This window comes from Rhea americana, unplaced genomic scaffold (assembly GCF_003343005.1).
Source record: "Rhea americana isolate MKP2758 unplaced genomic scaffold, rheAme1 scaffold_29, whole genome shotgun sequence".
In the NCBI taxonomy this organism is placed as follows: domain Eukaryota; kingdom Metazoa; phylum Chordata; class Aves; order Rheiformes; family Rheidae; genus Rhea; species Rhea americana.
This window is the reverse complement of record NW_028186412.1, coordinates 4,451,776-4,464,185: the sequence shown is the minus strand read 5'-3', so window position 1 is coordinate 4,464,185 and position 12,410 is coordinate 4,451,776. Positions and strand designations below refer to the sequence as shown.

General features: G+C 36.6%; 1 protein-coding gene across 2 annotated transcripts in view; it reads right to left on the bottom strand.

Annotated features, from left to right (window-relative positions):
* Positions 1 to 12,410, bottom strand: part of GRIA4 (glutamate ionotropic receptor AMPA type subunit 4) — a 228,106-nt gene that overhangs the window by 149,585 nt on the left and 66,111 nt on the right. For both annotated transcript variants that reach the window (XM_085309044.1, XM_085309043.1), the window contains exon 3: positions 1,215 to 1,454. In XM_085309044.1, the coding sequence (XP_085165170.1) occupies positions 1,215 to 1,454 (240 nt within the window). The remainder of the gene's footprint in view (positions 1 to 1,214; positions 1,455 to 12,410) is intronic.

Sequence of the window (12,410 nt, the reverse complement as noted above, 5' to 3'; positions counted from 1 at the left end):
GGAGGAACATTTTAATCCTTTTCATTTTGGGGCATTATTCCTTTTGATTTAAATTCAGGTGTCTGGTAGTAAATCATCCTAAAAACTCACTAAAATTAGGGCTTGTATATATGAGAAAATTGACTTCTATTGCCATAATCAAATAATTATACAGATTTATTTRGGTCAGCATAATTTCCCCTTTCCAGTGAAGACTAATTACACAGAATAAAGCCACTTTAACTTCAGAATAGACTGTCCACATGGGGAGCTATATTGAAACAGCTGTAGTAAAATAATTATTTTCAATCAAGCCATCAAAATGAAAATCTTGCYTCTTTCATAAAAGCTGAACCATGTAGGCCCAATCCTCTTCCATAAACAAAGGGCTTTGCCAGCAGAATAAATGCGGGAGGTAGTAAAATTGAAAATTTACTTCTCCATTCGGCAGTAAGAGGTGAGGCACACTGATACCCTTGTGCTTTTCTACCACTTAAAATGCTCTGAGATGCTCTGTGATGTGGTAGGYGACCGGGGAGTGGTCATGGAAGGTGTGAGCTTTTGTGTAAGGCAATACATATTTTATAAATGTACACATTTATAAATGTATTTAATGTAGTCCGTTGCAGCGGCAGAAYTTCAGCTGCAAGGCAGAGGCGAGACTGCAGAAGGCTGCACGCCACCTCCCTTCCCGTGCTGCCCGCTGGGTCCCCTTGCGTGGCGGCTATTGCCCCGGCTATACATTGCCCCTTCTCTGCTGCAGCCTGGCTGCTGTCTTTGAACCGAAATTACGTTGARAGAGCTTGTTTTCCACTTGACCTTCCACAACACGGAAGCCTCAAGGGGCTCACTCCTACCTCAGTTTATACCAGTGCACCTGCAGAAACTGGACTAGTCCTCTGCTTTTGTGCTGCTGTCACTGAACGCAGGTTTGAGCTGAGTTGAATCAAAACCAAATAGAACTTTAAAATTCCGTGTATCAAACTGCGTCTTTCTTTTGCTAACACTAATTAAAATGTTTTCATAGTCTAGTGTGGCATAATACCTTCATTCAACATCCAATATTGTGGACAAAAGAATTCCTCCTTCAGCCACAGAGCTGCTCAGTAGAAGCTATTTCACCTCAAAGGCCTTCTAGAATTTTACTCCCCAAAGTCTCAATACCTTAGAAAAATGCACAGTTCAAGCAAAAGTCAACTGAGCTGAAAAGACAGGAAAGCTGGGCTGCAGCTCACCTCGATCTGTGTCGTAAAGGAAGACAAAGCGGTTCCACTCGTAGTGGTCCAGCAGACTCAGGAGGGCTCCCCGCAGGGACGGCCGCAGCTGCAGCACGAACTGGCTCTCACCCTCCGTGGGGAAGCTGGGCGTGACSAGGGAGATGTGCAAGGCGCTGCAGAAGGAGGTCAAGGTATGTACTGATCTCTTGTCGTACAGTCCAAAAATGGCAAAAACACCTCTAGAATACTGGGAGCAAACTGAAAGAAAGAAAGAAAGAAAAAGTTCAACTAGTAAAAAAATCTGTAAACACATATTTAAGCGTTTCCACATCCCAACCTTGTTAATTTGGAGATTTTCATTTCTCCCTGTATGATTCAATTTTCACATTTACTTCATCCTAGAACCGATAAATAAATAGCTAAATAATAAATTGTCACTTTTGATCTTAGTTGTGGAACATTACATTATCTAAGGTATTTTAATGCTAAGATAAACAAAATAGGAACTAAATAAATTTATTTTTGCATGCGAGTGAAAAGTTGTTCTAAGCAGTTTTAACCATTCTTTTAACGATTATAAATATTATTTCTTCATTCCAGTTTTTTCTTTGCACATTGCTAGTTCTGCATATTATCTATGTATCCATGCATATTATCAGGCATTAATCATTTTTATTAATCTAGACAGAAAATTGTCCACATTTCAAAAAAGATATTTTTTTCTCTTTATCACAAATGTCATTGAACTTACAAGTAAAATTTGGATATTTTGAATTGTAACAATTTAGACATCTCATTCTCTTTAACACAGACAGCCCTTGTGCAACATTAAGACTCTGCTACAGACACTGCATAACAACTTACTTCACGAATAATCTCCTTGACTTTAAGAGACTAGCGGAGGGAAATTGTAGTAAGACAATGTGACTAGGCTTTTGTCCCAGATCTCTTATTTCTACTCCCTATCAACATCCAAACCAGAAAACAAATGATCTCAATATATATTTTCAGTTTCGATTTGCTCCTGGGCTCATTTAAGACATACAGAAAGATTTTTATTGTTTTTAGAAGACTGGAAAAGGGCTTTACTGATCCATTCACATAAAAGCAGGAATTAAGCTATTTTCTTCAGAAAGTACTGCTTTTCTAAGAACTCATAAAGAGGATAATGAAAAATGTCCCACTTTTGTGTTCTAAGTACAAAGCAATTTATTAGAAACTCTGTATGATCTTCAACAATGTTACTTATCACAGCATCACAGAAACTGGAGAAAGGAACAGTCAGTTAGGTGGTCATCATATTCATTTTCTACTAATTATTTTTTCCTAGGCTTCTCCTGTTCTCTGTGTACACACTGAAGATGAGAAGACTAAAATCATACTATTTTAACTAGATTTTATGTCCTGAGGCCTCTTCTCCCCTATAAGGTAGAAGTCACAGTCACCCTGTGACAGCAGCAGGGCCTGGGTATGGTCTTAGACTGCACACACATAGCAAACATGCTTATTCAAACTATTTCAGCTCTAATTCTTTCCTAATATGCTTACTGTACAAAGAGCAAAAGATATACAAATTGTGTATTTTTCTTGTTAGATTTGGGCTATTTATCGTTGTGTCTAACTCGAACTGAAACACAGGGCTGGAGAGATGCTCTGGGATTTTACGTGATGCCTCACACCCATGGCCCCAACCTCACCATATTCATAGTTGATTTACATATAAATACTTCAAAAGCTTTAAAAGCTTTCTTCCTTGCCCTTCAATAACCCCTTTTAGCGTTTGTTTTGCCAGACCACACAAGATGCACTCGCCCAAACCCATTTAATGATTGGCTCTCCATTCCCTTAACCATCCTAAAAAGTGCTATTCTGCACTTTCTTACTTTTATCTCATCTTTCTAGAACACAGATGGCTAAATTTTCAGAATTTAAGTTGAAGGCTTTCTTCTGCCTTTCATGTTACATCCCCATCTCTACTGTAAGATACTTCTGCTGACATATCCTAAGATCACATTTGCTTGTTTTCTGCATCTGTATCAAAATGATTGCTGACAATCATCTGGAGAATCATCAATTCTGCTCTTTTTTCCTTCTTGGCTATTTCCAAATGATGAGTTTCTGCTCATAGCCTAATATTTTCATTAGTCACCAATGAACAAGTTTTCCATTATGTCATGTCTATTATTATATTGCTCAAAATAATTTATTTGCACAGTTATATTCTTAGTCTGCTCTGAACTTATAACATTACCTATAGCTGCTTCACCAGCAAAATTTCATATGGGTATTCTGACAGTATCTTCCTCCATTAGTTATGTTTCTCCAGCTTAGTATATCTCCTTCAATCAGTATTTGTTGCCACTTCCCTTTATTTAGTTTCATGCCTACCTGACAGTTCTCATATTTGCCCTCATTTTCATAGAACATTTTTTATAGGAGCATGACTATTTTACATTATTGCCTTTGTAATAGAAARATATTGGTTCGTCCAGTACTTTTTACCTTGTAATTTCCTGTTGCACTATATCCCATTTTCTGTCTGCCCCTGTACTTTAATTCTTTTTTTCCTTCAAAAATTGTTCTGTAACTTTATAGACTATTGATGTCAAGCTAAATGGTCTATGTCTGCCAGATTCTATGTTTTTTTTTAAACTAGATATTATATTTCATMTTTACTGATCAACACATCACCGCCCATTTAAGAGCTCTGCCAACAAGCAGTTGTTATTACATCTGCCCTTTAACGAGACAGTTCCTTAAGAACTATGGAAGAAAGAGGTTATTTACTGATTCCTATTAACTTCTTTTAAGGTCATTGTCCTCTGCGAGTGAAAATCAAAGTGAAGTAGCTGTTAGTTTTAAGTCAATAACAAGATTTTCCTTATGTTCCATCCCAATAWAACAGCCTCATTTTTTCCCAATTCTTCTCTTTGTATTTATAGATGTAAATGACCTTCTGCTGCTGCTTTAATATTCTTAGGAAGTCTCAGTTTTCATTGGCAGCTCTCACTTAGTCTCTAATTCCTGCAACAAACGTCCTCTATACCTCCTGATCTTGCCAACATAAGCTTTCTTGCTGATAATCCTTTTTGAAACACCTGCTTCCTATATCTTTCTTGTATAACTACTCATCTGTTTTGGTCTGACATCACATCCTGCATGTTACTTCCCCCGACTCAGGGATTTCTTGATGTTTTAGAACTCCTTATGTGAGAAAATCTTAAGGCCTCCTCTAAATTCAAGTGCAGAGCAGTTGACTTTGCCAATAGAAATAGCTGAATCCACACCGTGTGCACATACCTGGTAGCTAATTAATACATTTTGTGTTTAGAGAAAACACTTGGACAGGCTTTGTTTTGTCTTACTCCTTTCCAATCAGTTTCATATRAGCAAAGTACACTCTTAATAATAAACAGTCTGTACAGTGGGGTCCTACATGTCAAAAAATTTAAGATATCAATATCAAGCTGTGAAATGCACCACTTCATGGAGTTAAAACTCAAATTCACTCTCAGGATGAAAGCAGTAAAAARGAAAGAAGTCAAACTAGAAATTTAAGTAAAAAACACTGTAAGAACCATATGATCCTAAAATACTTTTCAATAAAATAACAAAAGAATAATCTTTTTTTCAAAGAGMAACAACCCTTTTTCCAGTCTAGAACCAAATGTAGTAAAATATTATCTGACTATCATTAAAGCCCTAAAATAAACCCATACAAGAAAGTGTACACTACCATACTTGACACCAAGACTGGGAAGTTACCGAACAATGTCCTTCTTTGCTCCTTGATAAGAAAAAATGCTAAGATGAAGGTTATTCAAATTTTTTCTTACTCTGTACTATATCCACAGAGAGGAAAAATGCCTGTGACACTATGGAGATTAGGCTTAAACATATGCAGAGATGCTGCTATGCTCCTGAATCAATTTTACAGTAATCAGCAGCCACCACAAAAATCAGCAAAGCCATGAGGATTTGCATTCTGACTCACTACTCTTCTCAGAAAATGCCTCAAGGCAAACATGACTACCTGGACTTCTCAATTCTTTATCTACTTTTCTCACTTCTCTTTAAAGGCATTTTACTTATTATAAATGGACTAAATTATGCCAGGTACAACATCTTTTCATAYTAGCATTCCAAGATAATTTTGTTCAAGATTTTTTTCCCCTATGAAGTAGTGATAAATAGACCTTCAGGAATATAGTTTGAAATGCATTGAAAAAGAATTTGTCTTTAAACCAGAAATCTCTTCAGAGTTGACAACTCAATTCTAGTTTTACACGTGATTCCCCCCWGAAAATTTAGCAGTATCATTGATCTCCCCAAAGATAAGCTGAATATAGAGGTTAGACTGTGGAGAAGATGTTGTAATGYGCCTTACATAACCAAAATAATGTTATTGCAGTAGCTATAATATGTTTAGATATATTTATTCTAGTAGTTTAGCAGAACTATGTTCTGGTACTATCACTTTAAAAGAATGAGTGACTCATGGGACCTTTAGTTACATGAAGTAATTATCATGTCAAAATTGCAAAACTGTAGGGTTTACTGAGACACACAGTCAAGCCACATGCTGTCTTCTTTCTCTGCAAAAGTTCCTGTTACTGTTGTAAAAGCAAGTCCCATACTTTGAGGACAAACCTCTTCTGAGAAGCAAACCCCCAAACTCCTCAATTTTCTATTATTCATTGATTTCCAGAAGTTAATCTTTTAAATCATCTGAAGATGCACAGGTTAAGTCAAAGTCCAGATACATCTGTAACTGTAACCACAGAAATGACACAAAAGAGATCTAGTGAAAGAGTTCTAGTTCATGAGAAAGTTGCATGTACAAATACATATACATAGATATAGACACACACATACATTTATTTTATATTGGTCTTGTTTCATTATTTGGTCAGGCCCAAATGTTTTATAATTTCTTCAAGAGCTAAATTTCAAAATACAATGTATTTTTTTAACAAAGCACTACCTTAACAATCTATTCACAGAACAAAGCCTCATAAGTAAAGCACTGAGGATYTGCCAACAGCATTAGTTTTGCTCAGCAGCCTTGGAGGAGTTGGGATCTGCAGCGTACAGGCACATGCTCACAAGGTTTCCATCAGCTCTGTATGGWACCATTAGGAGTCTGGAACACCCATGGTTTTGCATCCAAGAAGCATTGCAGATCTTGCTTCAGAGCCACGACTTTATAACTCGAGGTTTTACAATACATATGCTCTGGAACCAAGTACTGAACCCTCCTTTAAAACGCTTTTCCCTAGGTTTCTTAGGTCTGAAAGGGCTCAAAACTCTGGCATGGCTGGCTGTTACAGATWTGTGGTCCAGCAACCTACCAAAAAGTCATAAACTGTAGAAGCCCCAAGATTGCAAGGCCCAGAGCAGTTTGCTTTACGGAAGCTTTCCCGACACATGGACAGTCTTTCATCACTGCCTCTTTATTCCCTCCTATGACTTTGGAGTTCCAAATTGCCTTACAGGAATAAGCTAAGAATAAAGTTGCTGGACCTGTCAAAGTCTCTAGTGTTAARGTAAGAAGGATTTAATTCAATATACTCATTAAGAGCCAGATTTTGAAAAAGAGTCAGATTTCTTTGCTGAGGAATGTTACAAAACTTCAGAAATCCTGTACCGGGAAGTTTTTCTTTTTATTTGACCTATGTGATGCAACGATGAGGAAGGGCTGTCAGTGAGGAGTGACCGCCTACAAAGCTCTTTCCTGTGTTGGCTCTCTCAGTACTTTTTCTATGACAGTGCAGCATCTCTTCTGCTCCATAAGCTCATCTTTTAGAACCCATGGATTGCCTGCACACAATGACCAGCAGCTCATGCGGACTTCTAGGAGGAAAGATAGATTGGGCCTCGTGCTGCTTGAGTATGTGAGACATGAGGGCTAGTGGCAAATAAGCTAGAGGAGAAAGCTGTGTCTGACAATGCATGGCACAGAGTTGGAGAGGGACCTGTATAAGTAGTACTGTTAGTTTTAGTTTTTATGCATCCTGTCCTGCTTGGGAGTTACAAAGTAAGGTTGAAAATGTTACACAATGTGCTGCCTGATTAGTTGTTCTGCTAAAGGCTTATCATTGCAAAAGCTAACAAGAGCAAATTTACAGTCTCAGTAATGGGAAAATGCATAGCAAAAGAGCCTCGGTGCACAGATTTGCAATGGAACAACAAGCTGAGTAAGTCCTCATGAAGGAGTTACTTTCCCTGCTGTTTCAAATACACAATCAAAATATCAGGAGAATAACCCATTTGCAATCAGTTTTAACCATTTTGCTTTGCCATTTCCAAATATCCTGATGAACGCCAGACAGCAACAGATTTCAAAAATATATGTGAGTTACATTGCCTTGTTATCACAATAGTATACGAAGGCTTTCATTTTAGAGTGACTGCAATGCTGTCAAGTCATGGACAACAATAATATACTTTCCATTTTGTTCTGCTGCTGTGCACCTGCATTCGGGCTGCACTCATGTAACAGTACTGGACAAATTTTGTCAATCTGAAGAACATCATCAAAGAGGAATAGCCTAGCCATTTGGAGATGACACCTCTACAAGTGAGATGCAGTACAGAAGGGAGAATCATTTAATTCAAGCAAAGTCCTGCCTCCCAAGGTCRAATAATTTATCAACTCATGCATGAAAGCTTCTTATTTGAGAAGAGATAAAATAATTTTCCATGAACACTTTTGAGATGAGTGCTTCCTGTTAAAATGTCAAAACACATCTCCATTCATATGGCACAGAACAGTCCAACAATGTCCTCTCTTCTATCATTACAGATCCAGCTCTTGTGCCTCTGCACTCCTGCCTCCCTCCACCAACGCCTCCTCCTGGAGCAGGACCTGTGGCCAGCCAGGGCTCTGGATTACAGGGGAAGTGATGAAATTAATTCACAACAATCTTCAATCATTGTGCACTCAAGTCAAGTACAAATTTGTTATAAATATAAATAAAAATTTGTTACTCTGGGTTGTGTTTGAGACTACTGATTTTATACTAAATTATGCTGTTGTATTAAGAAAAATGTCCAATACTGAGACCACTAAACTGTGGTACCTTCATCAAGTAAATAACTGATTTAGAGKGTATATAGAATTGCAGAAGAGAAAATAGTGTTATATAAAGTGGACAGATAAAAACATTACAGCTGTATTAGGAACAGACTACTATTACCTTATCATAGAATCAGTAAGGTTGGAAGGGACCTCTGTAGATCATCTAGTCCAACCTCCAATGAATTATCCAATGAATTATGMATTGTCTTGAATAGGAAAGGATTCCTCAATATTGATATCCAGAAAAGGATAAAAGGGAAATAGAATGTTTCTTACTAATTATAGGTTTATGATTTTTTGTATCTAATGAAACAAATACTCATCATAAGCCTGKTTATTTTCTTTTAATATACACCAYCCTCTCCAAATCATCATTTGTCTTTGCCTTTTGATCACAAACTTCTTCAATTTATCTCCACCTGCATTCAGAAAGCACCAATMACATTTTGGGTACCATCAGGCTGAAGTACTGTAAGTGGAAATAATAACACACTGTCACTATAACTAAAACCAGTTTATTACACTAAATACAGCAGTAATAATGAAGGTGAATAGAAGAAGAATAAATTAATATCTTTCTAGTCAAAAAACCCAAATTCACAAACATTATCCTTTCAAATATTTATTTCCCTTGAACACTGATTTTCCTGTAAAGTAACTTCATAAGGATRGATCTTGCTGGTGAGGCACTGAACCTCTGAAACCAACTGAATCAATAATCTGGAGCAAGTCTCTTTAACTTTCCATGTTTCAACTGCCTTGCCTATTTTAGACTAGAAACAGCTGACAGAAAGGCCAGTCTCTTGCTATATCTCTGCAAAAAGTGYAGTACAATGGCCCAGCCATTTCAGTTGTGGCCTCTGGATGTTACTCCAAGCTGAATAATAATATTACATCTCATAGTCTCATATAATTCTACTGCATATTCTTGACTCTTATAAACACCTAAACACCTGTCCTAGAGGTCAGTGAGTTTAATCATATGCATAAAATTAAAATCATTCTAAAGTGTGTGCTGAAATACTTCCCTAGAAGAAAATGCTTTGGAATTTAATAGATGGATCAATCAAACTTGAGGCTCTGAAAAGTCACAAGTGTCTTTTAAATTCAACCCATAGCAGTGGGTTACTTCCAGTACTCTGTAACCAACTCGCTATTCCATTTAAAAACACTCTCCTAGGAACACTGAAAACCCCTGTTTATTGTGCTAGATCATATGGTGATTTGGGAAGTGCAGTTTTGTTTGTGCAACTGCAGATGTGAGAACATATTGCAGAGTATGCTACAAACTTGCTACATATTTTAATTAATAATTAAGTTTCCAGAAACAATTCTTGTATATTGTCTCTAAATGGTGATTTCTGTTCAAAGTCTGTTCCCGAAACAATAGCAGAACGTGATAACGCATTTCTTTTCTAGTGAATGGAAAACAAAATTGAATTAGCTTAATTAACATGCACAGCATTTTCTTCTTTTAAAATTAGTTTGAACACTGTAGGATGGTATTTTGTGCATGATGTCTTACATCAGATCACTAAGTCACAGAACATTAACTTTAGAAGCTATTTTGAGAGACACCCAAAATAACAGAAGAGAAGATGCCATATAGGCCTGTTAAGACTGACTTGTAGACCCAACTGCTAGACTGCTCTTCAAGCTTCATATGGAGCAAACTTTGTTCTTCACCAGTTAATAATTTATTGAAACTACCTCCAGTTCAATCCRAAAAGAATTTGTGAAAGGAGTGTTAGTGTATTTGTGTGCATGTGTGTGCACAGGCTGGAAAGGACTGTCTCACCCAGTTTTACCCATCTGAAAGTTAGATTGTCTGTCTCTAAAATCCAGAAGAAGACCACCCCATCTTCAGAACAGTGATAATTAAGTGTAATGATTCGAATCACTTCATGGAGGTATCTGCCTATTCCTGTTGACCAGAACAGGAACCTATGCAATTAGAAGACTTGACATCTAGATTTAGATAATTATTTTAAACAAACAAACAAACAAACAAAAAAAAAAAATCCCCACCATGATTCTCACATCAGGAAGTGCTTCTCTGTGTTTCTAACCCCCTGCCTAGCCCTGTATTCAGTGCAATTTGGAGCTGGCCTCCTCTGAGACCTCCCTCACAAAGCTGGCACAGGCCCCCCCCAGCCAGGGGCTGTAGGAATTTCTCRTATAGTGACCATGTATCTCTGTTTGCCTGAAGAACGGTGACAACTCCCTTTTTCTTAATGGACAGCACAAAGTAACTTGGCCTTTCACAAATTTCTGTATGGAAAATTGCTTTAATCTTTAAGCAATTTCCAGATGAAAACTTCTGCACCATTAAACTATTTTACTTTCACTAATAYATAATTCCAAATAATTTAAATCCAATGGAACATTTTTACACAACATGAAAACGTTTTCCACTGGGTTTATTTATAAAATTTCCCTTTCTGCCATGCCTCAGCTAATCCATTTGGTAGAACTCTTCTCATGAATTTCACGTTTGCTGAATGCTAACAAATCTTTTCTCATTTTTAAAAGTACTTTAAAGYTTTTTTCTGAAATAAATTATCCAGTCTTCGTGCCTTTGTCCTCCAGTCTTGTGCATCTATGGATCTAATATTTATAGCTGTCTGGCAATGCACATACACATGTATTTCAATAACTCTGCCAAAATTTCCTCTTTGAATGCTCTCCCATAGAGAGTCCACATCAGCATTTACCTTCATATTCATCTGAACAGGAATCCATATTGGTATAGAAGCTTTTTTTTTTGGCTATTTTTAAAAACTGACAAAAATATCAGCACCATGTGAGAATGCTGGGCTTTTCAAATTTAGTGGAGAATTTACAAGAAATTAAACATGAAAGTTTAGGTGGAAAGTTCCCATGGGTCTGACAGGTCWTCTCATGGACAAAATGTTATCTTATGATTATCTGTGGTTATCTTATGTTTTTCCTCCTTTGGAGTAGAAATGTAGAGGGTATAACAGGYAGTACAGAAACTAAAGTAGACCAACAGTAAAACACGGGTTTATGGGTAAGTAAGGTTAACATTTCACCTCAGGGATACTCGTGTGGTGCTTAGAGATCATCTTGAGAAATTATTTCACCTCTTCAATTTATTAGCTGAAGGAAAGATYATCATGATCATATATAAACATCTAGAGAAATAATTTTCATATTTATCTAGATTGCTTTTGTGACTAAATTTTTTTTGCTGTGCTTGGATCAATCCATTTCTTTATGTGACATATGGTTTCCTTCTGTTCAAGTTCAAATTTCAACCAAACATACATTTGTAGAGAAAAATTTCTCTGCAGCTTGTGTTTCTCCCCTAAAGTACAAGATTTTATAAAATCTGCCCCCACATCCCGTATCAATGAAAAAGAACAAAGGGAAGTCTGAATTTTGTTTTAAGAAGTAATCCTTTGATGGCCAAACTCTCTACAGTGTCAGCTTTTCATTTCCTTTTAATCTTGAAAAAGGATAAAATAGGCACATTTCTAGACATTTTTCTTTTCAGAAGAAAAAGAACTGAAAATAATCAGTATAATTTTTAATAGGAAGATATCTTAAAATGTACAGTTGATTAAAAAATAGCTTTTTAAACACAGTTACTTAATCAYAGATTTTTTATGTAAAAGAACAACCATTTGTAATTTTCTGAAAAAATATGTCCAATATATTTTCTACATTTTGGAGTCACACGTGCTAATTGTGAAGTATTCTTGCTGGCAAAATTGTCATTGACTAAAATTTACTGAATTCGACAGATTTAAGGGGTGCAGCAATATAGTATGGATTTACATTTTGAAACAACGTTTCTTTAAAGCAAACCTTGCATTCTAGTTTAATTGAACTAAAACAAAACATGAACTCTGCTGTAATTTGAGGAAGCTAAAGCAAAGCATTTTTTAAGGTATCCGAGGATGTTTGGTACTAAACTTCCATGCGACTTTAGAAGGGAAAGGGAACCTAACAACTCCCTCTGATTTTGGCAGTCACTCTCCCAGATTTCTGAAAGTTTGACGGAAAGGAATGAAATAAAGAGTAGGCCAAATACAGTAGCGTTGCATGAAAGATGTGACTAATTTGGTCAACCCATGGCAATGGGTTACTTCTAATACTCTGTAATCAAC